At 37.9% G+C, this 26,378-nt stretch overlaps 1 protein-coding gene across 5 annotated transcripts in view; it reads left to right on the plus strand.

Moving 5' to 3' along the window:
* The window catches only part of LOC111875606, a 78,128-nt gene extending 52,259 nt beyond the window's left edge, over window positions 1-25,869 (plus strand). For all 5 annotated transcript variants that reach the window (XM_033755873.1, XM_033755872.1, XM_033755876.1 and 2 more), the window contains 9 exons: window positions 4,351-4,470; window positions 5,326-5,487; window positions 6,315-6,491; window positions 11,907-12,083; window positions 12,779-12,931; window positions 13,317-15,785; window positions 17,319-17,550; window positions 18,491-18,693; window positions 24,973-25,869. In XM_033755873.1, the coding sequence (XP_033611764.1) occupies window positions 4,351-4,470; window positions 5,326-5,487; window positions 6,315-6,491; window positions 11,907-12,083; window positions 12,779-12,931; window positions 13,317-15,785; window positions 17,319-17,550; window positions 18,491-18,693; window positions 24,973-25,242 (3,963 nt within the window). In that variant the 3' untranslated portion in view covers window positions 25,243-25,869. The remainder of the gene's footprint in view (window positions 1-4,350; window positions 4,471-5,325; window positions 5,488-6,314; window positions 6,492-11,906; window positions 12,084-12,778; window positions 12,932-13,316; window positions 15,786-17,318; window positions 17,551-18,490; window positions 18,694-24,972) is intronic.
* The last annotated feature ends 509 nt before the right edge of the window (window positions 25,870-26,378 follow it).

Consider the following 26,378-nt stretch of genomic DNA (forward strand, 5'->3'; position numbering starts at 1 on the left):
GATCTAATTACATCATTAGCCCTTCCCTTAATCCCGTAATGATTCAACTTTGAAAGCAGAATATCATAGTTGACACTATCAAAGGCCTTGTGAAGATCACAAAAAACACCGCCCACAATTTCTTTTTTATTTAAAGCAGTTAAGATATTATTAATAAGATAGTAAGCTGCATCATCTGTTGATCGTGCATGTCTAAATCCAAACTGTTCATTAGCAAGAATATTATTTTTCTTGATATGTTGTTGCATTCTATTATAGATTACCTTTTCAAAGATCTTAGAAATTGATGTGAGCAGTGAAATAGGTCTGTAGTTCGATGTGTCATTTTTATCACCTTTTTTATATATGGGCTTTATTTCAGAGAACTTTAATCTTAGTGGAAAATTGCCAGTTGTTAGCATTCTATTACATAAATAAGTTAGAGGAGAAGAAATATAGGGACTGCTGACTTTTAAAATTTTAGTGGATATCCCATCATATCCATATGAAGTAATACTTCTGTCTCACTTTGGGCATTGGGGCTACTTCTTTATATGAAGGCTTTTAAAACTATGGTATTTTTGGTATTAACCTTCAGTTCATGAGTCTGTTTACTATATTAGCAAAGTGGGCTATGCTACAAGCCTGAAGGTCGCAGGTTCAAGTCCCGATGAGGTCACTGGATTTTTTTTTTTCAATTGACCTAACCCTTCCAGCCACACTATGGCCTTGGGGTTCACTCAGCCTCTATCAGAAATGAGTACCAGGAATTAATTAAATAATTTTCCTGGGGAGTAAAGCGCGGCTGGCACGTAAGACTGACAACCTTACCGCCATCTTTGAGCCGATTGTCTAGATAATGTGGGATCCTCAACGTCTTATAACCCTATTTGATTTCGCGGCCTGGTACAGGGATAGCTTTACTTACTTTACTCAGTATCACTTGTCCCTTGTCTTCCGAAACCCTCTGTCTATGAGGGCCACTAGTGACCCACTGTCGTCCAATTGTCGATCCCTGACAAAGACAAAAGTGTAACATCAAATAAAACCTTCAGAGATGTTTTGAAGTTTGATTTCCACTCAGATAACAGTGCGCAAACAACTGCACATCCAGTTACTTTACATCTGTTGGGAGCCCCAGGCACTTTAAAGACAACTAATCGCTTTCTGACTCCTCTAAACAAATTCTTTCCTTCATTTCTCTCGTCTTCTATCTCTCTGTCTTCTTCCATAATACTTTTATGCTTTTACTCCAAGCAACTTCATAGATTTTTTTTTACACTTCTCAACCCCATTTCCATTCCTCATTTTCATTAACGCAATCAATTTCCACTACGTAAAAAGGCAGAGAGAGACAGAGACAAAACCGAAGGCCATTGCTCGCAAACGTTGATGGGGAAATTACAAATGTAATCGCATAAGAATTAAACCGAAATTATCTCGAAAAAGGAAATGGATGAGAGGCAAACAGATTGACATTAATTTTAAATACTTCTTTCCCTTCCTTTCCCCTTGCATCCTCCATCCTTTCCTTTTTATTTTTCCTTCATGGGGTTGATCGTCAGGCGATGGAGAGGGGATATGTGCCAGTAGGTGGCTTCAGGCCACGTGAAGAAAATTTCCTTTTAAATAAGTGGCTGTCATTTGTCATTGTAAAACCGTCCATGAGAGATTAGTAACTTCAGTGCTCGAAGGATCTCTGTGACTCCTGCGTGCTCGAGAGGGCACTGTGGAATAGAGTGGGCCATGAAATATCGGTGAATGGAAGGAAATTTGGGGTGGGTTGTGGCCGTCCAATTATCCTACTGACAGCCAAATATAAATTAAGCAGCGACATTACTAAAATTAAGTCATGGTTTCATTTACTGACAGAGAGGAAACGTTACTCTACCCACGAGAAAATGAATAAGCTTTTCAGTTTGTTTGAAGGTAAAACTTCATTACTGCTGAGTTTCAAGCACCGCTGCTTACATTCGGAAGATCCCACTTCAAATCTCGGCCTGGAAATGGGCTGAGACTCTTGTGGTTTTCCTGAGCCTCTGCAAGCAAANTTAATTTTCTGAGATATTTTGTGAAGTATTGCATGCCTTAATTACTAATTGAAGCTGTACTCTGTCAGAGTATTGTTAATTTGCTTGTAGCATTGTGTACATTTTTAAAATGAAGGTCAAAACGGATTGATGCATGGAGAACTAGCATGATTTTCAGACAACTGGATGCATGTAACCAGATATTAAGATCATTTGACTTAGCCATAGCCATAATGTTGTGCTGTATTGTAGAGTTAAGTGTAATAGTTAAGTACATACATATATACATCAGTGTTTCAAAGTATTCATAAGTGTGCAGCTGACACACTAAATATAAAACTTGTCAACAACAGTCACAAGACAATCACAGATAAAACCTGTACACTGTTGTATATGCAACACTGAATATTGACTTCATATTTTTAGATATTTCACTCTGTAATGAGTAAAATGAAATGCAGTAAGTAGTTCATTATGAATAGGATGTTCAGTTCCATTATTTAATAGTGCAAAATAAAAAGTTTGAAATTTGAAAACTATATGTTACAAATGTAAATCTCTTTAAAAGATACTTTTTTTCTTTATATGTGTTTGTGTTAGAATTTTTCAGAGCAAGAGTTTGCACAAATATATGTCAGTCACCTAACTAAATCATTTCTTTTTGGTGTCAGATGTGGTACTATCACTTATGCATATGTGTCTAAACTAATTACTCACACACCAAAAATAATAGATTGCAACTTAAAAAAAAAAAGAGTTTTATGGTGCTATTTGGAAGCTGAAATTGCTTGTATACTGCAATACTAAGAAACTTGAAACATTGTAAAATTTTAGTATTTTTGAATAGCACCTCTGCTCTTCTAGATGTGGAGAACCCCATATATTAACTACATAAAGGGTTTCTTTTACCAGATTGGTACAGGGACAAAATGAAGGGTTATCAATCTATACTACAGATGTACCATTGAGTTACATATCAGGCTTACATGGTTATATAATAAAAAATCAGTGAGTGGTTCTGTTGCTCATGGATAAATATTGTTTAGTTCAAAATTCAGTTGAAAACAAAAAAATGAGACTTTTGGTTGAGAAAGCAAGGTAACTTCTCTCAAAAAGATTACCCTTAAGGTTCCCTGTCTGCTAGTCACACTTAAATGATGAGATTGATGGAGTTGCTGCAGGAGCCTTAGTTACACAATTTCAAAAGCCTCAAATAGACCACTCTCTATAATGATACTCAAGCTTAAAATAACACACTCAGATCTGATGGATTATGTATTCAGACATCATATATTAAGTGACATGATTTTGCATAATACACACTGAAATTGAAGTAAACAATTGTCTTCCTTTTGTAGCATTGTTTCCATTTTATATTGGTTTGTGAATAAAAATTTCTGAGGCTCTCCTATCTTCCCACATTTTCTTTTTCACTTTTTTGCCAGCTCTTTCTGGTGTTCTCCATACTTGAAAACATAAGTTCATAACATATTTAGTGAAACCGTGGCTTTCATCTCTTTCTGGTGTTCTCCATACTTGAAAACATAAGTTCATATCATATTTAGTGAAACCGTGGCTGTAAATATTATTAAATATCAGCAAGGAAAAATGGATTTTGTGTTCCATCATTTAATTAGATTCACACACAACATTTATAAATTCCATGTAAATATTAATCCAATAAGTTTCTGTATTGTTTTATACGTAATGTAATTGTTTTGAATTTGACCAATCCTGGCTTTCAACTGAAAACTAACTTAATTTCTGAAGATACATGTAAACATTCACATAAATCAGTTCAGTAATTTGGTGTATTTTAGGTTAGTTTTGATTTGAGTGCTAATGAAGTCTTATATTCAATTCCATGGAGGCATATAATTTTCAAAATTTGATTTCAGTCGTGGAAATTGGTTTGGAGTTGTAGTTTTATTATTTCATTAAAAGAAGGTTTGTGTAATATTTAAAAATCACCTCATGAATGATGAATATACTGATAGTTGCATTAAAATGGTCTAGAGTACCATGCACCATGCGAAGGTGTGGTTTATTTTGACTTCATGTAGGATCCAGAGGTACATGCAGTGCTCTTCCCGTAACCCTTGCCAACCAGCTTATGTCGCTTCTGAGGTACCTCTCATTGATTAGCATCAAGCTCAGGACAGTTGGCACAACCAATTGCAAGTGTTCCCCTCACCCATTCACCATTAATACATGGTAAAGACAGTTGTTAGGTAGGAGAGGTTAAAAGAGATGCTACTTTTTATATTTCCCCCTGCAGCACATTGCTTAAAATTCTGGCAGTGTTTATTTGTAATCAACCAGTTTTTTTTTTACACCTTAGGCTTCTCCTGATACAAAGTCAGACAACCAGTCTGCTCGATCAGAGCCTATTGACAATGGGCAGTCACATCTTACACCTCAACTTGTCGACACATCACTTGTAGTGGGCCGCATTATTCAGGTAAAGTATATATATATATATGTGTGTGTGTGTGTGTGTGTGTCTGTGTGTTTTAATTCATTGTGAAGGAGGAGAAGTTGCTGGTATTGAAGGTGAGATTATTATATACCACGTTCAGTAAGTGCTCTGTCACCGCAGCATGGTGTATCCTTGAGTTATGGATGGAAGAGTCAGGGAGTTGTGGTCCTCAAGGTTGAGTATTGGGGCTGGCATGTTACAAAATGTGATACAGTTCCTTGAACTTAAATGGATTTTTCAGAATGACCTAAGCTTTACTTTGGTCTCTAAGTAAAGTTAAGTGGCCACAAGACAGCCACTGTATACATATAATGGATGAAAGTTAAGAGGATTACATTAAAATGGATTTGAAGCAATTAATGTGATGATGTGGGATGGATTTGTCAGAATAGGGTCCAGTGATAGGTCCTGGTAATGGACCTCAGATTCTGTAAAATGTGGAAAATTCCTTGATTTGCTTGAGTGAGTGTTACAAGACATGGCATCCCATGTCTGTCAGTTTCCTTACAGAATAGGGTAAGTGGGCTAAAGACATGTAAGAATTCTGTGGCAGTCTCTTGCCACATGAAGTGTAACTGAGAAAAAAGCAAATTAATAACAAATAATGTTGAAAATATGACAATTACAGTTGCTTTATCAGAATCTGTTATAATTATGGTGTAGGTTGTTTCATTTCACAGAATCAGATCAAAGAACACAGTGTGCTTTCTCCATTTTGTTGTTCTTGCAGTTGTTTATGGAATTTACTGATGTTTGAGTTATTGTATTTATGAATTTTGTTTTGAATTTATTTTAATCCTAGTATATTCTTATGGCTGTATTCTTAATGAGTGGCAGGTGTCTTGTGGTTGCCATCATTCAGCTCTTCTGACAAGGGACGGTGTTCTTTATATGTGGGGACGGAATCTTGATGGTCAGTTGGGCAGTGGGACAAGGAAAGAAATCCCGATACCAACACCATTAACATCTCCAGCTCCTTCTGCTACTTCAAGTACTAGGGTAAATTGAAATGTGACATTCATTACTGTAATAAAGGTGGAGAATGGATGTGAGACAAATATTAGCAGTCATAATGACAGGCATTTTCTTAACTAAAGTACTTTTATTTCTTGTTCATTTGCTTAACTTAATTGCTTTGTTGAGAACATACATAGGAGTTAACAGGTTTTAAAATTGTGTTATAAATTGGATTTTTTTTATAATATCCAATATTCTCTTACTGTTTCTCATTATTTTTTATGGACTGAGAGTAACACTGACCATGGCACTTACTGTCAGTGTCAACAATCAAAGCTTTCCAATTACTGTTACTGTTATCGCTATCAGCATCATTAATATCTATGTTATTAGACTCTCCATTTCAAAGTGCCATCATTTTCTGACATGAAGCTGAACAGTTTCTTTGTCCCTTTGAGCTTGGTTAGATGTCATATATTAACCCCCTGATTTGCTGTTTCTTTCCTATATTTATTCACTGAATTACTGTTCTCAAATAGTGTTATCATAGCTACATTTTCAGTTACAGGAAAGCTCATTACTCCTTATTTTATAAAAAATAAACCTTTATCTTGCCATCAACTATCATTTCTTTGTATAATCTACAAGTAGCCAGTATTCAGCACTGTATAATCCAACTAACTGAAGTAAATGGACCTCATGGAGTTAAGAATCATTTACCTGTAGGCAATGGAGTGTACTTACTTTGTCATTTTGAATGTCATTTAATCCCTGAATTCAAACGAATTACTTATAATAAGTTGATATTATCTTTGCAATAAAACAGAACAATGAATCAGAAAAGTCAGCATTGTAGTACTCTGTTCTAGAATTCATCATCATCTTCACAGTCTTCTGCAATACCCAAATCAACTTCTTCTGGAGTTATTAATGGAGGAGAGAAACTAAGGCTACGCCAAGTTTCTTGTGGGTGTGAATATACAGTTGCACAAGAGAGTACATCTGCAGGAAAAATTTGGGCATGGGGCAGCAATTCTCAAGCTCAGGTATGTTTAAGACTGACGCTAAGAAAGATGAAAGAATTATGCGAGGGTGAGTCAAATGAAAACCTTAAATTTGTAATAAAAAATCGAAATTTCACGCCATTATCCTGTAAGTTGGTAAGCGTGCTACAAATAACGTGCAGAATGGCCTGTAGGTTGCAGCATAGTGCAGATGCACGAACACCGTCACAGCACCAGTATAAGATGGCTGCCCCACTTGAGACTTGCACCAGGGAAGAACAGCGATCTGTTATTCGGTTTTTGTGTAGTGAAGGTGTGAAACCTATTGAAATTTATCGAAGAATGAAGTTTCAGTATGGTGATGCATGTTTATCACATCAGAAAGTGTACTGTGGGGACATCCCACATAGCATGCTGTTTCCACCAGTCTTTTAGGCAACACTCACTCCTTAGTGAATATCGCATTGCCGGACGTCTCATTCATATTTATACCAGCACGCGCTGCAAATTCCTGCTCCTCATTCTTAGCCAATCAGCACTCAGCAAATTCTTGCTCCTCAAATTCAAGTTTTGCTCTGCCCACCGAGCATTGTATAAAAAGGAGCAGCTCCAAACCGGCAGCATCAGTTGACAAGCAGACCTCGATCAAACTTCACTCAAGCAACATCAGCCAGCAAGCTTCGTCACCAGCTCTTGGTCTTCGGAGGCATCAGCTCGGCACTGCACCAGGAATGGCTGTCCGGCAGTCGCACCCGACTCACTGGGCAAATAGGCCGCCTCGATTCGCCGGTAGTCATGCCCGACACACTGGGCAACTGGCGTAACTACTGCCTCTCCGCTCCAGCGACCGCGCTCAATGACCAGACTTTCACCAGCAGCTGCCACGCTGCGATCAAGCAACCACCACAATCTGCCGCACTGCAATCAAGCCACGGCCGCACTGCGGCCAGTCCACACCGCAACCAATATCCCTTCCTACTGGCGCGCGCCGCGCTACTTTCCGGCCAAGCATCTCAGCAACCATGGTCCTTTTCAGGACCTACAAACTGTTCCGAAGAAATGGGTTGTCATTGAAGTAACAACACAAGACGAAAAAAACCCACAGTACGAATGGAGTAGGAAGTTTGCAAATGGTGTGACTTCAGTGGAAGATGCTCCTCGTCTGGGTCAGGCACATCGAGTTGTGACTCCAGAGAACACTGCAGCAGTTGAAGCCATAGTGAGGGAAAACCGCCAAGTGACATTGAATGAAATTGCAGCAAGTTTAAACATTAGAGGTATGCCATGCGGTGCATGATTGGTTGCGCAGACTACCAAAAGAATTTTTTTCTAAAGGAATTCATGCACTTTGTAAGCTCTGGATGACTTGCATTGAGCGTGGGGGAGATTATGTTGAAAAGTGATACAGCTTTGTACCACTTGTGCACAATAAATAATACTCATAAAATATTTAAGGTTTTCATTTGACTCGCCTACGTAGGTACAAAAATCATCAGTTCTTGTGCATTATCATCTGCCAATAGAATCGTTCTTAATTGTCTTAGTTTTGTATGTCTCCCTTTTCCCGTAGTCTTTATATCATGTTTACCCATTATTTTCTATGATTTATTTTTTCAGAATTTTCTAAAATACTTTCCTTTTAAAATTATAGTTTGATTTCTTATTTGAATGTTACTTTCCGCTGGATGTGTAAAGCCCTTGATCAGTGAAGTTATATTTAAAGTTTGAAATTAATTTCTATCTCAAATGTTACTTTACAAGAGTTATACAAAGCGTGAATTCGAAGTCTTTTATACTTCTCCAGCTTTGAATCTTACATAACTGAGGAACAGTCAAGGTCACCAAGAATGCTGTTCTGTTTTTACAGCTTTGCAGCATCATCCAAAGGAATTGCTATAATGGACACAATATATCCTGAATTGTTAAAAAGAGTGTGATGCTCTTTCTGTGTGAGAAAATACCGCAAAGAGAAGGGGCTTTGGACACAAAAAACTGAGAAGTACAGAACTGTGAAAATTTAGAACATCTCTTTAGTGGCAGTGAGAAAATATGCAAGAACCATATTATCAACAGTTTAGGTGTAAAATAGATAACATTTTTTTAGAGATGGAGAAAAAATGCACAAGAACAAATTTATCTACAGCTTACATCTGCAAATAATTGAAAGAACTCCGTGATGAAGAATGAAGTGAGAATTTCTTATTTTTGATTGAACTTTGGTATTCTGTGCAGAAAATAGAACTCTAAACACATAGTATAAGATAGTATCACATGATACAGTGTGTAACTACACTACACTACATGCACGTATGCGTGCACACGCACACACACACACAGACACACACACACACACACACACACACACTAGTGTCCACAGTCATATCTTCATTAGCCGTTGCTCAGTAGTGGACATTGCCCAATCCCCTGGGTTCCTGAACTATCCCCAGCCTCAGCTAACAGTTTCTCACAGAAACAGCTCACAATGACTGAACCTCAGCAGTTCACCAACTCACCAACCAGCTGTTCTTTGCTTCACTAACTTTCCTGCTTATAACATCTTGGCACTGACTGCACAGAACACACCATTTCTCTGTTTGCTGTATCTTATTGTTGCCATGGAAACACACTTGTTTGCAAAGCCATTTCTTAGTAACGACTGTTGTATATTTGTATATCTTGCAGTCATTGCCCAGTAATGGGTCTACATGGCACAATAGTCAATACAGTTCAATACCATGGATGAAGCTGTTATTAATTGACCTTTGTGCTTTGCCAGTTAACAGGGCAGCAAATAGGAAACAGAACTTTAATGGCTAAAATTAACCTGGAAGTATTTTCAGGATATGACATAACAAGAAAATTCAAAGAAAGAGAAATTCTAAATAATTATATTAATATAATTTTTACTGTGTTATAATTACAAGCATTAAAGTATTGTCACGTGTTCGGTGTATAATGCGACAAATAACTTCATGCCGTCTTGGATGTAGCAAATTTATTTAACTCTCGCTCTCACACCCACACAATTCACAATTACATCCACTGCTCTTGGCGACTGCTAGACTTCTGCTGCACTCAGCAACTTCACGATCCACACTGTGTCACTCCTGCTCACACACTCTCATCACATACTGCTCAGCCAGCTTTCTATACCATTCCCTGTTGCCTGTGTCAAGAGCAGTGTCTCGTGTTAATTCACAGTGGGAAGTGCTGTTACGTCACCGCAGGGGGAGGGGGGTGGAGTGTTGACTGACCTGTTACTGTAGCAGCGGCAGCACTCCAATGCTGTTATGTCACCACTGGTGGGGGATGGGGTGTCCTGCTTAGCGCAAATACGTATTAACAAATGAAAACATCATATTTCAGATGTGCAAAACAACCAGAAGAATGCTGATTCCAACTTATTAATAAAATGGGTCATTATTTTATATCAAGAATCATGTATCAGACATCTAAAATTGTGAGACTTTTGTATCTCATTTTAATTGTGCTATATTAGTGTAATGTGAAACAGACACCTCTGAAGATGGAAAGATTGTAGCTAAAACTTGTATGATGAATTGAATGATTTATTAAAGAGGTTTAACATATGTTGTATCTGGTGGGGCTGTCATATTCATTTCATTACAGAGAACTGTATTCACCAATTAATAGGTTTAAAATTGGCTCAACTATCATGTTAAGGCACAGATTTTATCAATTAGAACACATTTAACCAAAATGAATTTTAAATTACTTCGACATAAATTTTAATAGTAGCATTTCTTCCATATTGAATGAAATGGTTATTATGTCATCACTTGGCCTACAGAGGATTGTATGTGAAAAAGAGTGTACAGCATTTTGGTTATGTTGTCATTGTAGTGGGACGGCTTTAGGAAATGTATCCTACCCTTACTTCTGTAGCTTAATTAATTGCATACATGACTGGATTGAAGGCATTATAGGTTAGGTTTGCAGAGGAGGCTTTTGGGACCAAGGGTGAAGAAGTAACAGAAGACTGGAGAAAATTGCATGTGAGAAACTTCTAATATGTACTGTTTAACAAATATTATTAGGATGATAAAACAAAAAAGGATGAGCTTGGTGGGACATTTAGCACATGGAGTCATAAGAAGTGCATACAAAATTTTATTCAGAAAATCTGAAGGAAAGAGACCACTTGGAAGATGTGGGTATAGATATGAGGATCATATTCAAACAGGGTGTGCTAATGTGGATTGGACTCATCTGGTTCAGGATGGGGACCAATAGTGGGCTTTTGTAAACATAATAATGAATTTTCAAATTCCTTAAAGTATGTAGAATTTCTTGACCGTTGAGCAACGATTAGTGTCTCAGGAAGAACTCTGCCCATGGAATTAGTTTAGTTATTTAGCCACACATGCACAAATAACATCAATAAATATTAACTTTCTTCCCCCCTGTAAACAGTAATCAGTTTCATCAAAAATTCTTTCATGCACAGCCTCAGGTAAGTGTAGGTTTTCACTGTAAGGAGTTGAAGTCAGTTCAACTGCACTGGTTCTTTATGACTTTCAGCTCATGCAAGAAAACCAGGTGCAAACTAGGGCTGTGGTTCCAAAATCCTTGTTAACTTAAGAACCCCTTCCTTGAAGATAAAATTTTTTTCCTCTCCTCTTGATATCTGATTGAAAACCAATCAGAAGAACACAAAACAAGAAGATGGGAAGTGTGGGGTAGACCAATTGCAGTTGGGTCACTCAGTACAGAGCCAAACTGACAGGTGTTGCCAGGTGACCTTCAAAACTGGGCAAAGGTTGAGCTAGCACATTGTCATCCTTTTGTCCTCATCTTTGTCCTGTGCATTGCTGTCATATACTGCATTTGATTCCCCTACCTGGTTTATGTACCACATGTTTAGCATTTTTCAAACCTCTCTTTTTCGTTTGGTAAGGTATGGAATGTGGCAAACACTGCATTCCACTGAACTGCTGAGAATAGAAATGTTTTGTGCCACTTTCAAGCGACAACTAAGGGCCTCAGCTTAAGACTGCCCTTAACCCCATGATGTGGTTGGCTGTTGTAGTGCCCTGAGAAGGTCAAGCTGGAATGGACTGTAGAATACATGACCGCAGGATTAGAATGAAAAGCTTTGTGAGAATTTCTCTAATTAATATTTGTTTTTTATTTATTTCTTTCTTTTTATCTTTCCTGACACAAACATCTGGCTCATATGAACACAACAAAACACTGTTTTGTGTTTTGTAGATCATTTTCGTCCCAGGAATTAAAGATTAAAGATGCATCTTAACGAGGCTGATGGAAAAAATGTCTTGTTTCTGAGCAAAAATAGAGCAGCCATACCCAAGGGGTTCAGAAACCACACTTAAGGAACTTGTGAATTAGACTAACCTAACTTTTTGTAGTGTCATTAGACCACTGGCATATAATTATATCATTTTTATTTTTTCAATGAAATTATGTGTTTATTAGCTTGGTCGAGTGCCTGTTGAAGAATCCAAAGGTCTGGAAGGGAAACTTGTGATGCTGAAGACAACGAAACGTGTTATCAAGCTTCCTCATGGAAGTCAGAATTCAAGTGATATTCCCAAAGCTGTGCCTGGCCTCCCAAATTCCACCATTTCCTTCAAATATGACAGTTTCTCAGGAGTAAGTAATTAGCTTTTATAAATATGAGTTAAATGTCATTTAATTAACTATAAATGAAAGACATTTGTCTCTGTGAAACTGCTGAAATTTTCCCTCCTAGTTTTTATGTTATTTGACCTGAATGCTTTGGTTTGTCAGCAATGAGAGCTCTTAGATTTTAATTTGTGGATGTATCCTGTATTTTTTACACAACTTTTTATAGCTCACCCTGCTTAGGATGGGGTTAAGTGACAGGATTTTGTGCTAGATATTCATTTTTCAGTTTATTAGTTGATTGGCTGATTGATTTATTGATTGATCATTCAGTTATGTATTAGATTGATTGTTTAGCAGAACATGTACTCATTCTTAAAGAGAAAGTAATATTAGAATATAACCAATGAAATCAATATTACATATGTTTTTAATCCAGTCATAAATATAAATGTTATATATTTTTCCTTAATATTGATCTGGATCACTTTTGCATTTTACTTTGTATATGTGTATTCAGGTTTGCTGCTTACTGGGAACCATATTTGTGAAGTGCAAGATTACAGAATGAAAACTGTAGTCTTTTGCTGGTTATTCATATTTTTTATTCCTTAATTGATATGTTTGGAGACAGGTCTCCCTTGTTGCATGTGAGGCATTTCCATTTTATATCTGGCTTCTGCTGGTAACAGTCACAGTATATTGACCTTTTCTTGTTTCAGTTTGGTGGATGCTGTGGTTATTCAAAAGGGGCTTATACAGAGCTTTGTCCACCTTTGTGTAGCATAGAAGAACCTTGCTATGGTTTACGCACATTGCATTATGCTTTTCAACATTTCCATGGCTATTATGATTCTGTGTACCTTCTGAATAAGGTGAATTTATGTTTGTATTAATTATTTTAATTGTTTTTAATAAATTAGCATATAAAGCTTTTCCAGTCCTTTCTTTCACATTTGCTGCTTGGTGGTGTATAGATCTGTGTAAATTCCTGGTGAAAGGTTTATATTTATTTATTTCATTTGTTTTTGATTTCCTTCATATGTGGTTGCTTGCTAAAGAGCAAATAGCATCAAAGTGTATTACTGTGATTATGTAGTACACTTTCTGTTAATTTTAATGTAAAAGAGTAAAGTTGTCCCTGTACTTAACTAATTAAGCACTACACCATGAAGTTGTATGGAGGAATGTATATATGCTGTTAATTTTAATGTAACGTTTCTGTATTGTGCAATTCTCAGTTGATGTTCTTTCTTTTAGTGCCTTATACTGGAAAACTACCAAGGAGCTGCAAAGTTGGCAGCACTGGATAGGCATTATCACCTTGCTTTGGCTTATCAGTTGAAAGCGCTGGCATTGGCGACTCAAGAATTTGGCTTCAATGCAGAAAAACATCCTGAAAATCATTGTTCAGACCTTAGCAAAGAAACTTGTGAAAAGAACTCAAATTCAGACAGAACTTTTACAAAAAGTTCAAATGAGACAGCCAGCAATGGAGTATCTTTGGACTGTTCAAATGAAGACAAAATGAACAGTACAGATTTCTCAGATAATTCCAATGTGATTAATGCAGCCAAAGATAGAAATTCGAATCCCATAATAATAAATTACAAAGAACAATTTAAAGCTCATGTTACAAATGTGAATTCCAGTTGTGTATCAGTTCAGCACCTAGGGAGCAACAGTTACTATGGGAATGGTTCAGCTAACAGCAAAACTAATGTCACTGAAAATGCTGTAAGTAATAGTAACTTGGTAAATGAAGTTGTCAGTACTGAAGTTACTGCTGATATCAGCAGCTGCACTGAAAATAGAGCTGAGTGTGTTGAAGGTATGGGTGATATTACTGCCAACCAAATGAGAAGGGGCTCTTTAGTCTCAGACACAGCTGATGCTGAAGAAAATATATTAAACTGTGAAGATCAGTCAGATATGATCAATGTCCCTCAAAATAGTAACTATAAAAACAAGATAATCACAAAATCCAAAACTGGAAAAGGGTCAGAATCCATGACTGAAGTTGAAAACAGGAATCAGAGAAATTCCAGGATTGATTTGTTGCGCAATTCAGAGAATGAATCTGAAAGAAATCAGTTTGTGAGAGATGATAATTCTCCTCCTTGTGACAGGATTTGTATCAAGCATAATGAAGATTTAAAACCAAATCCAGAATTGCCCTTGGTGCAGTGTAGCACAGATACAATGAAAACTGAATCTGAAAAAGAAGAGAGATTGAAACCTGAAGATTCAAAGCAGCAGACAAACTTGTTGGCAAAACCATTGGATCACTTAAGTAGAAAAACTCATGTAAGTCCAATAGAAGAAGAAGTTGAAACAAGTAGTTCTGTCTCTACCCCTGAAAGTTTAATTGCAACAAATGTTAATGACAGTGAGATTCATGCATTTGCTGTCCAGGGAGGAACAGAGCAGATGTCAGAGGGACATCACTTAACAAGTCCTGATTCCATTACATCTCCACTAGTAAGTGAAGAGCAGGGTCTTCTGAGCCCTGAACCCTTTGTTCCCCATGTAAATGAACAAAGTTCCCAGAATGCAAGTGTGAACTTGATTCCGATAAATGAAAATGGAAATATTCAAAATCAAGTTATTTCTTCTGAAGTTGGCGAAGAAAATTCTAACAAATGTGAAACAGAATTAATTGGCAGTTTAACTTCATTATTAAACAGTTACACAAGCTCAACTGGAAATTCTGAATCATTTATAGAAATTAAGCAGGAAACTGCGCTCCGGGACTCGGATGTTAATTCAGGATTTCATAATGGTGCAGTTGGACTCCAGAGCAATTCTGATACACTTACTCTTACAGTAGAGAGTAATGTTGTATCTATAGTAAATGAATCTGGGGAGAAGGGAGGTGTAAGTAATGAAGAGAGGGAGGTGGAAAAGCAGGCTAACAGAGTGTGTAATCAAGAAGACACACCAGAAAATGAATTGATTGTGACTTCAGATTCGTTACATGGAACGGTCTGCAAAGCATACGCTCTGAACAAAACATTTCCATGTAATGATCTACATATAATTGTTGATAATAAAGGTGTTTTTGACGCTGCTGATGGCGGGCAGGTCACAAAGTCAGATTGTAGTAAATTTCAGCAAATATTGGATCTTTCCATAGAATTGCCATGCCCTAAGGATTCAGATAGTTTGCATGCAAGTTACTCTGTTGCTGAAGAAAAATTGACACCTTTTAGTAAAACGGTGTCATTTTCAAGCACCGAAAATAATGTGGCTAAAACACCAAGTACAGTCACTGAAACTGATGATGAGCCAAAAATAAGATCTTTAGAGATAAATGTTATTAGTACAAAACAGTTATCTTCTGATAAAACAGACTTGGAAAACTATGAGAATGAACTTAAAGTTTGTTCTAGTGACAGAGACTTTCACATACCAGAGAATGCCCTTGATGATGGAGTTTCCGTGAAATCAACAGATGACACTTTTAATAGTTCATTCTCTGAGAATTTGAAACCTGAACAAACTGACTTGGTATCTCGAAGTACAGCAAGTGATACTGCACCGTCCAAAATGATGTATGGAAACAGCATACAGCAAGCAGATGCAACTGATGAGGGTAACACCTCAAACCAGTCAGCTGAGACTAACACATGCAAGGACATGGTGGGTCGAGCTGCGGCAGTCGTTGAGTATTATGTCTCTGTGATGGAAGAAGATAGTCATGCTATGATGAGCAGACTGCTGCAGCAGGTATGTTTATTATACACTTAACTGGTCATGACAGCAGTCATTGTCGTCATACTGTCCCGTGTTAGGCCTATTGAGACCTATTATGCATAGAACAAGTGAGAATCCTTTCATCTTTTCAGCAGTTGTCCGAACTTGTGTTTAGTTTTTATTTTAAGATATATTTTGGAATCCTGCCAGAGCTCTTCTTGTTAACATATTCATTCATCTTTTTCCTATATTCTGTAGATTATGTAATTTGCGGAATTTGTAATTCTCTCATAGTTTCGTCAGTTCTTTTATGGCTGAAAGGGTTTATCCCATGACCATTATGAAAAGCATTTCTGTTCATAGCATTCTTCTCTCATAAGTTCCTATTGTCCATGATTCACTACCATAAGTTAATGATGCCTTACTGCCTTATAAATTTTTATTATAATTGCTAGTGCTTTGACAAAATTCTGGCCCTGAAAAAAGTTACATTAATAAGAGTTGCATATTTTTCAGAAATTTTTATTGTACATCATTTCAGGACCGTGTCTTAAATGGCATTACTCCTGTACCTACCTCACAAGTTTGTGCGTCCATTCACGTTGTTGTTATAAATTGTAGGAAACTGAAGAATATGAAATTAAAATGGCCCAGAATGTGATGTTGATATCAAACTTTGTGGTAATAATTGGTCAGTTAGTTTGAAAATTGGCATATACTCAGACAGCACAATGATCTGTGTTACTAAATATGAAAAGGTGTGTGCAGGTGTGTTTGTATGCATGCATGCGTGCACGCAGTGCTTCACTGCCAGACAGATATTTTACTTGTCTGACATGTCTCCACAAGGGAAACTGCTCTTACTTATGCTGCTATAATTGCATAGAATAAAACAGTGTTTCTCAACCGCCGGACCACGGCCCAGTACCAGGACCTGTCATCAATTATACTGGACCCTCATCTTATAAAAAAAGAAATTACTTGGCCGTGGTCTCACAGAGGTTGGAAACCACTGGCATAAAAGACGTACAAAATGCTGTCCCATATGTTTCATTAGTAATGCCCACGTGCAGATGTGCATGCTTGTGGCAACATGAATTTTGTGTTTTATTCATACCTAACATTACGAAGGTTCTTATTATACAAAATTATTCATCAACTTGTACTCTACTGAAATGCATATTCCATCTCATGGACAGCATCTTGATAGAATGATGCATCACTGCCTCTTAGAAGGAAACATTTTAGGGCTCAAGGTCATGCTTCCAACTTTGCCAGTTGGCACCATTCATCATATAATGGTAAGAACGTCTTACTTGTTTACAAGTTTACTTTTTGGCATCTGTGGATAAATAAGGAGTGTTAGAAAATATTCGTGAATAAATGAAAGATTTTTTCATTCTCCAATAATGATTTCTCACTTAGACTTTGTGTGTGTGTAACCCCCCTCCCCCTTCAGAGTTCAGTATTCATATGCAAGAAAAATCTGGCTCTTGGAGACCTCTGTTACTACTATTTACATAAAATGTAACTTGTATTACAGTTGTTTGCTTTTTTGATGGACAGGGTATTGAATTTTGGTTGAGTCACTCCTTGCCAGTTGATCACCTTGAGAATCTTCTGTTAAAACACATGTCTAAGTTCTTCTACCCTCTGGGACTGCTGCTTTTCTGTAAGGATGGTAGTGCTGGAGAAGAAGCAGTTGAAACCCAACAACAGGCTGTATCTATGTTGAACCATCTCTCTACTCGGTTTTGTCTTCAGCTCTGCTCCAGCCTTCTGAATCACATTGACCAACGTAAGCCTTTTTTGTTAATGTTGGTAGATTCTTTAGCTTTTTTCTGTTAGCAAGTGAACTACTCACAAAGCTAGTACAATTTAATAAACAAACATATGCCATGGGGGGAGTTAAGAAAATGATAAAATATCTCGGGGTATTAAATCAAATCAGATGAAGATGTGCCAAAGGAAGACCTTGTGCCACAGTTTTTCAGAATCAACATCAATTTGATTATTTAGGACTACATTATTCGGTGTAGATGTAATGGTGCAGATAGGCTGGTAACATTGGCACTTAAAATTGGAAAGAGTGTATTTGATGATGTAGTATACAGAATTGCTGGCTGTGTTCTTTGCATTTTAATAAGCATATTTATGGCTGATTTTTGAACAGCACTTCAGCAAATCGCAAAATTCATATGCCAGGAGCATAATAATGAATAATATCAATGTGCAACAAAATCTGTGAAACAGGTATGGGTTACATGGCAATGTCCATTTATGGTTTTGTAGAAGATAGGCTTTCTAATTGGTCACTATTTTTCTAAAGGTCAAAGTGGTCATTTAACATTATGCAAAGGCCTTGCACATCAAATTTCATCAATATTTGAATAACAATTTATGATATATATGAAAAAGTTCACATGTGACCTTGTGTAAAGCAGGCTTTCTTATGGATTACTGTGGCTGAGAATCTGAATTGTTCAACAACTTTTAGTGAAAGTCTCCAATGTTGAATTTTACAAGGATCTCAGCAGTTTGACAGTGATACTGTGTAATAGAGGAACACCAACACTTTTGGGTGTAGTCTCAAGTTCTTTAAAATTTTTAGATGCATTAAGAAGGAAAGGAGTGATAGACAGTGATTAAAAATTTGCATGGCATCAGAACCTCAGTTTCTTTTTATGCAGTTATTGGTGGATCACACTATACAATTGCTTTTCTCAATTTACCATTAGGAAAAGCCTATCCAGAATACATCGAACTTTTAGCACAAGTTACATCATTGCAAACAGCACCAGGACTGAATGGCTGTTGTGTCACAGCTCAGGGCTTGTCACAATCACCTGAACAACTTATGGAAGCTATATTGGAGGGCCTTGGTGGAACCAAAGGGCTTGGAGGATCCTCAGGGCAGACTTACATCAATCTCCAAGAAGAGGTATGTGTGAAAGACATGCAAGACATGCAGTATTGGAATGGATTTTTAACAGGTCTCTTTCCCTAATATCCATTACTCCACCAACTTCACGTAACCAGCCAAGTACTGGCTAGAGATGAAGCCTCCAACTTAAAGACCAAATAGTTGATGTGCTGCCTGGTCAGCATGATCACACATCTCAGGGGACAGTAATAGATGAGTATGGTGGTGAAATGATTAGCATGGGAAAACCAAAGAAAGTTGGAGAAAAACCTTCTGCAGTGCCACATCAACAACCATGAATCTCACATGAAGTCACCTGGAATTGAATGCAGTACTCCGTAATGAGTAGCATAGGTTGAAATGCCTGAAATGCTACTGTGGAATAATATTCTTATTCAGTAGCCCAATTTATTCCCACATTTCTTATGTTTAGAATGATCCAGAATGAATAAATAAATTGGTAGAGAGACTGGCTGTGGACTGGCCAGCCTGGGGTCTTGTACCTGGCGGGAACAGAACTTTTATCTTATTGCCACCTTGTTCCAATGGGCCCTGAGATCTGCCCTTCTCCTGGACACTGATTGCACTCTCCTTGATGGTAAAATATTTGTAATGTAAGGCTGACCACTCAGCTCATGTAGTATTATGGCTTAGAATATGTGAATGTCTGTCTCCATGCCTCTTCCCTTCCCTTTTTGGTAATAGATAAAAAGGGTTGTAATGATTCTTCAGATAATCTGTCAAATAATTGTTTAATTGCCTATTACATGTTTTCTTATGTTGATTTCATTGGTCGAGAAATACAGTCTGAACACTTTTTACTTTCAGACGCCTAACTGAAATTATACTAGTTGGTGTTACATTGCAAATGACCATAATCTTAAAAATTACCTTACACATACTGTAACTTCCAAGATGTAGTTGGTCAATCAGCAGTATTTTGTTTCACAGTCACAGCTAGGATGCAGGACCATAATAGTATAAAGACAGCTAATAAGTCCTTAAAAATGTGGCATAGTTGGGAACAATAGTAAGAAAACAGAATTAAGGTTATGGTCTTCTGGGTTGTCTGTTAAGTTTTATTGACTTACAAGAGAAAATTGCTGCCTCCATGTTCAGGTTAAGTTCTACCTTATTGCATGTTGTCATAACCCAGAAGAGCACAGTCAGAATCGTCATTATTGTGAAAACTTCAAATCCCTTAAATCAGAATCACATTAATGAAAAAATTGAGATGAAATTCCCCATCTAAAATGACAAAGAATATAACTAAGTAATTACAGAAAGTTAATGTTTTGATATGTAACATTTTAAGCATTACACTGGCATTAATAATGATCTTAACCTTTAATGTATGGACTTTTAACTTGCCGGCAGCTCCTACGGCCAGAATTTAAATGGCCCCAAGTCTTTAACAGTGCAGACTTTCAGAAATAAATGCATATTTTCCATTCTATGCAACATCAGAATATGAACTAAAAAGAACCTGAAAGGCAATAAAAATTTCTACATATACACAAAAGGGCAAGTTTTACAAATGAAAATTAACTGTGATTATTTTGTCATGAAATTCAAAATATAATCGTTATTATATACGTTATGAATTTCTAAAGTACTTACTCGTTGTTTTTCTTCAACCTTGAATTGTGGTTGTGATATAAATATGATGACACTATATACAATAATATTTTGTTCGGACTGTACACGGTTTGGACTGCGTCACTTCACAGTTTACACTCTGACGTGCGTGTGCCATTTCTCGAAGCAGTCCACCACACACAGCGCAACATCACACTTTTTACAGCAGAAAAGCCTGCTCCTGCTTTTCTTGTTTATAGAACAAACGAGACAATGTCTTTGTTTCCCTTTAGCTGGCCAGTGTTTTGAATGTTTCACCTCCAGTCGACTCAGTTGGGCCCCAGATGAACTTGGCCTCCCCCGAGAAACGTCACTGACCGTGATATTCGCCTCATGTGATTGAAGAATCAAATCACACACCAAAATTTTGTGGAATTTTTTGTGCGTCATTTTTCCATCACATGACTTGTGTAACAGATATGCATTGAGAATAGTCATGTCTAGGAGGTGGAAGAATAATTTCTTCATCCATTTTCTTGTCCTCCGAGCAATGCCATACCTGTTCACCATTCTATCAGATTTGTCCACAAAGCCCATGTGTACATTGTTTTCTTCAATTACATGAGGTTTGATAGCACGGCCACATTCATCTCGGAAGTTGCCATCCAATGGAGGAGGGTGCATATTCTTCAGAAGATACACATCATGCTTGTCTTTCCAATGAACAACACTTAGATTCCCCTTCACTCTTGTCACAATATCCCCTTTTTTCAGTTTCATTGATTTTGGCCGAATTTCTTGTGGCATTCCACGCCTGTCATTGTGAACGGTGCCACACGTATTTATTTTACACTCTAGAAGATCATCACACAATGCAGGGGAACTGAAATAGCTGTCTATATAAAGTTTGTGTCCTGAGCCTTCTACTCTTCGAATTAGCTGGAGAACAATGCCATGGGTTGGTGTAATTTTTTCGGTTGCAAGTTGCCTTTGTTTCCCAAAATAAACAGTCATGTCATATGTATAGCCCAGAGAATCGCAAAGCTTGTAAATTTTTATTCCAAATCTTTCGTGTTTCTTTGGAATTCATCATCAGTAATCTGTCAGACGACAGGTCCACAGTCTCTTCCAAAACAGTTCCTCCACTTAATGCGATCTCAAGCTTTCTCCTTCAAATAATAATATCCTCTTCTGTCCCCAAGGTCATCCAGCATCTTCTTACGTCTTTTTCCTCGTCTTATGTTCGCATACATGGTATCTCTGTTTTTGGAAAGAGACTATCCAGGAAAAGTGATAATGTGGTAGTTTTTCCATTTGCTTTCCACATTGCCATGGCCATGGAAGTCGGAATTCGCTAAGGAGTGTAACAACTCACCTACCGAAGCAACTAGCCCTGAAAATGGATGGCGCTAAAGCTCCGTGCCCATACCCGGCCGCCGGAAGGCAGGGCTGTGATGCTGAAGCCCCGGCGAGTAGGAGGGCGCGGCGGTGAGCGCGGAAGGGTCCGGGCGTGAGCCCGCCTGGAGCCGCCGCCGGTGCAGATCTTGGTGGTAGTAGCAAATACTCAAGAGAGGGCCTTGAGGGCTGATGTGGAGAAGGGTTTCGTGTGAACAGCCGTTGCACACGAGTCAGTCGATCCTAAGCCCTAGGAGAGATCCGATGCCGATGAGGCGGGGTGGCTCCCCGCCCGTCGAGGGCGAAAGGGAATCCGGTTCCTATTCCGGAACCCGGCAGCGGAACCGAACCGTCGGGCCCTCGCAAGAGAAGCTCGTCGGGGTAACCCAAAGGGACCCGGAGACGCCGTCGGGAGACCCGGGCAGAGTTTTCTGTTCTGCATAAGCGTTCGAGTTCCCTGGAATCCTCTAGCAGGGAGATAGGGTTTGGAACGCGAAGAGCACCGCAGTTGCGGCGGTGTCCGGGTCGTCCCCTCGGACCTTGAAAATCCGGGAGAGGGCTACGCGGAGGTGTCGCGCCGGCTCGTACCCATATCCGCAGCAGGTCTCCAAGGTGAGGAGCCTCTAGTCGATAGACTAAGGTAGGTAAGGGAAGTCGGCAAATTGGATCCGTAACTTCTTTGGAATATACAGCCGAAAAACCACTCTTCCTTTGAACAGCACTTTCACTTCATCAACAGCAAGATGTTCCGATGGATGGTAAAGTTCACAAAATTTGCTGTTAAAATTGTTGAAAATTTTTCTAATCTTCCAGAGCCTATCGTACTCTGGGTCATCTCGATTTGGAGGAGCTTCATTATTCTCAAAATGCAGGAATCTCAAAATATGGAAGAAACGGTCGCGTACCATGGTGTTATGATAGAATGGAGTGTAGTACTGCTCATCTCTCGACCACTAATCTTTCAGGGTATCCCGCTGATCGTGGCCCATTTGAATTATTATGGCCAAAAATTTTGACATTTCTTCAATTGTGACGTCAGGCAGTTGAGCAGAAGGGCCTGGAGCATCTTGGCTTGCACAAAAATTATAACATTCGGCCAGCTGGCTTGCTACTTGCTGCCAATAATTATAACATTCGGCCATTAAAGGTTAATAAGAGTACCATTCAGTGTAACATATATGAGGCCATTTTCAGAAGGCATACATCTAAAAGAAAGTACTGTTACTAAAATCGTTGTTAGTAACTCTGGCTGTAATTTTATATGTATTCAAATGGAGAAATATGAACAGTATTCAGTTCACAGCAGTGTATTACTGTTCTCCTGAATGTCATTCTTCAACAGTAGAAGAGAACACAATTCAAATACAAGTTTAGAGATATTCAAGCAATTAGATGTGATATTACAATTTTTTTTTCTGCAGTGTTAATATGACAAAATGATGTTAAACTGATGTGTGACATGAAAATAGTAATACTGTATTTGCCTGAATATGAGCCAAGTCTGAATATATGCCACTCCCCCAAAATTTCATGGTCTTGAAACGGAAAAATGTTGTATGCACTGACATAATTTTTTATTTCTCAACATTATATCTCAGCTCTCCCCTAATAAGAAGTTTGGTTTGAATTAAAATGAACACTTGTCTTACCTCTCCTGAACAGTTTCATGCTTTCACTTCTTCAAATGTTGTCATAACAAGGAACTGTTTATCTTTACAGGATCTGTACAATTTGGCAACATTTTTCCTTTAAGAGCCACTTTTAAGTCACATCCTGAATTCAGAATCAGCAGTTTGTGGATGAAAGTGCTGCTTATATTTGGGTAGAACCTCATTTGCTGACAGCATTAAAATGATGCAGTGTTAAACTGTTACAGCATTAAGTAATCATTGCCTATAATTTCAGTGTAATCAATTGACCACTGTTATAAACCTGTAGAGAAACATAATTGCATTCACTCATATGATCATGACACGTGTCTTTCATTGCTTGTGAAATACAGATAGAATGGAATTCCCATTTCATATTTCTTTATTTAAGATTTTCCATCATCTGGTGGTAGTAATTTCTATGTTACTATTATCTGAGTGTTAATTTCCATCCACTTTTGAGATTCTTCTTACTTTAGTATTAACACTTCGCGGACCGGTGATTTAAATACTTAAATCATCCTGGGGACCGCCATTTTTAAACATACTACCCTAACTTGTGCACTATTCATTTTAAGAATTAATATAAAATCTCCTAATTAATTTTTTGAACTAAAATTTTTGGAGAACACTTACCAGTGCTCCTAGAAGTGCTTGAGGGTGTGATATTTCTGGAAACTTTCCCCTTTGTGAAGTGACATTACACAGAACTTGCAAATGTAGACATACTCCTTTATGAACTGTGCAAACACGGCATTGCCTAGAAGTATTCTTCCCCTTGGAATGTTCACGCTTCACAATTTTCACGAGGCTATTTTTCTGCATATCACTCAAGAGTCGCCCTGGGGGGGTCCACATGAAGCCTTCGTGGGGTGGGAGTTGATGGGCCCGGTGGTACTAAGTCTTTGTGTGACCCTGGTTCTGCCGCCACCATCTGGACCGTAGCCCAGGCCTTTGCCACATTCATCAGAAATGCTTTGTATTTCAATTTTGAATCAGGGTTTAGATTTTCTTTTGGATTTTTTGCTGCCCCCGCAGTGTTACTACGCGCAATGTTATTACCCGCATTATCGTCGGAGCTACTGTCAATTTACTGTCTGTGGCCACAATTCTTTGTTGTCCCCCGTCACTGTCGCTGTCTGAATGACAGTCCATTACTACGCGTCTCACAATGCAGGTCAGCTAGGTCATCAGAGGAGAATTTGTCCTTGATCCATTCTCCCCACTAGCTACTGGCTGATACACACAGCTTGAAGAAGGCAAAGCATTTTCCTTTATAGTCAGTTAAGTAAACAGCGAGGTCAGGTTACTGACTGCTAACTAAACATTCCAGAGTCTTATCACACATCTGCAGGCAGTTGCATGCAATGTAGGTGGCGCCAGAGCGATGTATAGTGTGTTGCAACTTATCATGTTCTAAAAACCTGTTAACACGCGAACGGTCCGCCATGTTTAAAAGCAAAAAACCTTTTAAAGGGTGCGTGGTCCGCAAAGTGTTAAACTACATTGTCTGCTAGAAAAATCTTATATTGCCATTTCTCAGTGATAGATTTAAAAAGGCACCAAGTACTACATTCTGAAAGTATTTTCTAAAATATTAAGCTCTTTTAACGACAGCTTTACTCCATTTAAATTTGTCGTCTTGAAGTATTTTAAGAAGAACTTTATACTGCAGGTATCTGAAACATGCAAGGACTCCTCATCTGAAACAACGAAACTGGAACAACTTCTAGCATTCTCTTGTGGTCATCATTATGGGCAGTCAGTATTTCACCAGTCAGTTCTTCCAGAGTTGGAACTTGGCCTATTGCAGCTACACCATCCCCTTCCTAACACTGCAAGAGTTCTGAAAGGTTTATTTGTTTCCAACGCTCCAAATCTTCATCTTGCATGTCCACGATGTGTGCTGAGTTACTTGCAGTCACAGACAACACCACCCTTGTAAGGTATTATAAGTCAATATCTTGAAGTGAAATGTATCATTAATCTTCTTTCCAGCTAATTGCTAGGAGTCTTGTACTCATTGTGACAGTAATACAGTATCTTGAGCCGATTTTTTAATGATACCAGTTAAATGTGATTATTAATTATGTGTCCATAAAACTAAACTTAGTCAGATTCAGGAATTCTTATGACTGCTTAAAAATGATGAGAGAATTTTGAAAAGTTATGTTCAGCTGAAGTGCAGCTAGCAAAACTGTGTGGAACATATTAGAAATCATTATGTCTTGTGCTAAGCTGAAGATGTTTTTTCTGATTCTTGCCATATTTATATGTGAACTGGTTATATATCTTTGTAGCATCTGATATACTGCGATACACACATTCTTAAATGTTTTTTCTAAAGTTCTTATTAATTATCATGTTGAATTCAGAATCCTGGATACTTATGTATTTTGTTCTTTATTTGTCTTCACCCTCTTATATGTTATTCAGACATGAAGCAAATGTTGACCCAAGGAGAATTACTGAGGAACAGAAAAGTGTGCAGTTTGGGTACATTCATTCATCTGTAATCTGTCAAGACGACAGGTCCACAGTCTCTTCCAAAACAGTTCCTCCACTTGATGCAGTCTAGAGCTTTCTCCTTCAAATGAAAATATCCTCTTCTGTCCCCAAGGTCATCCAGCATCTTCTTACGTCTTCTTCCTCGTCTTCTGGTCACTTCTATCCGCCCCTCTATCTTTCCTTCAATAACTTCTTTTAGAAGGCAGTTAGTTTGGGTACAATGAAAAAAAAATGGTTTACATGCAGAACCACCTTAAGCAGCAAGTCTGAATTCACAGATGTTGATGTTCTTCTACTGTAAATACTGTATGTCAAATAATCTTTCATGCAAAACTTAATTTCCAAGATTAATTTATGCTTCAAGGGGTTAAAGTAATACTATTTGTTTCTGTTCTTACCACCTTGCACTCTATCATAGATTTAATGCAGATTTCAGAAACCTTGTGAGATTTTGACTGTGATGAGTACTATCTTCTGGGATGTTACATCATGTAGTGTAGATGTGTACCAAACTACACACAAAATAAAAAGTGAAGTTGCCCTGTGCTCAAGTAATTGAGCACTGCACCATGA

Source organism: Cryptotermes secundus, unplaced genomic scaffold (assembly GCF_002891405.2).
Source record: "Cryptotermes secundus unplaced genomic scaffold, Csec_1.0 scaffold50, whole genome shotgun sequence".
Taxonomy (NCBI): domain Eukaryota; kingdom Metazoa; phylum Arthropoda; class Insecta; order Blattodea; family Kalotermitidae; genus Cryptotermes; species Cryptotermes secundus.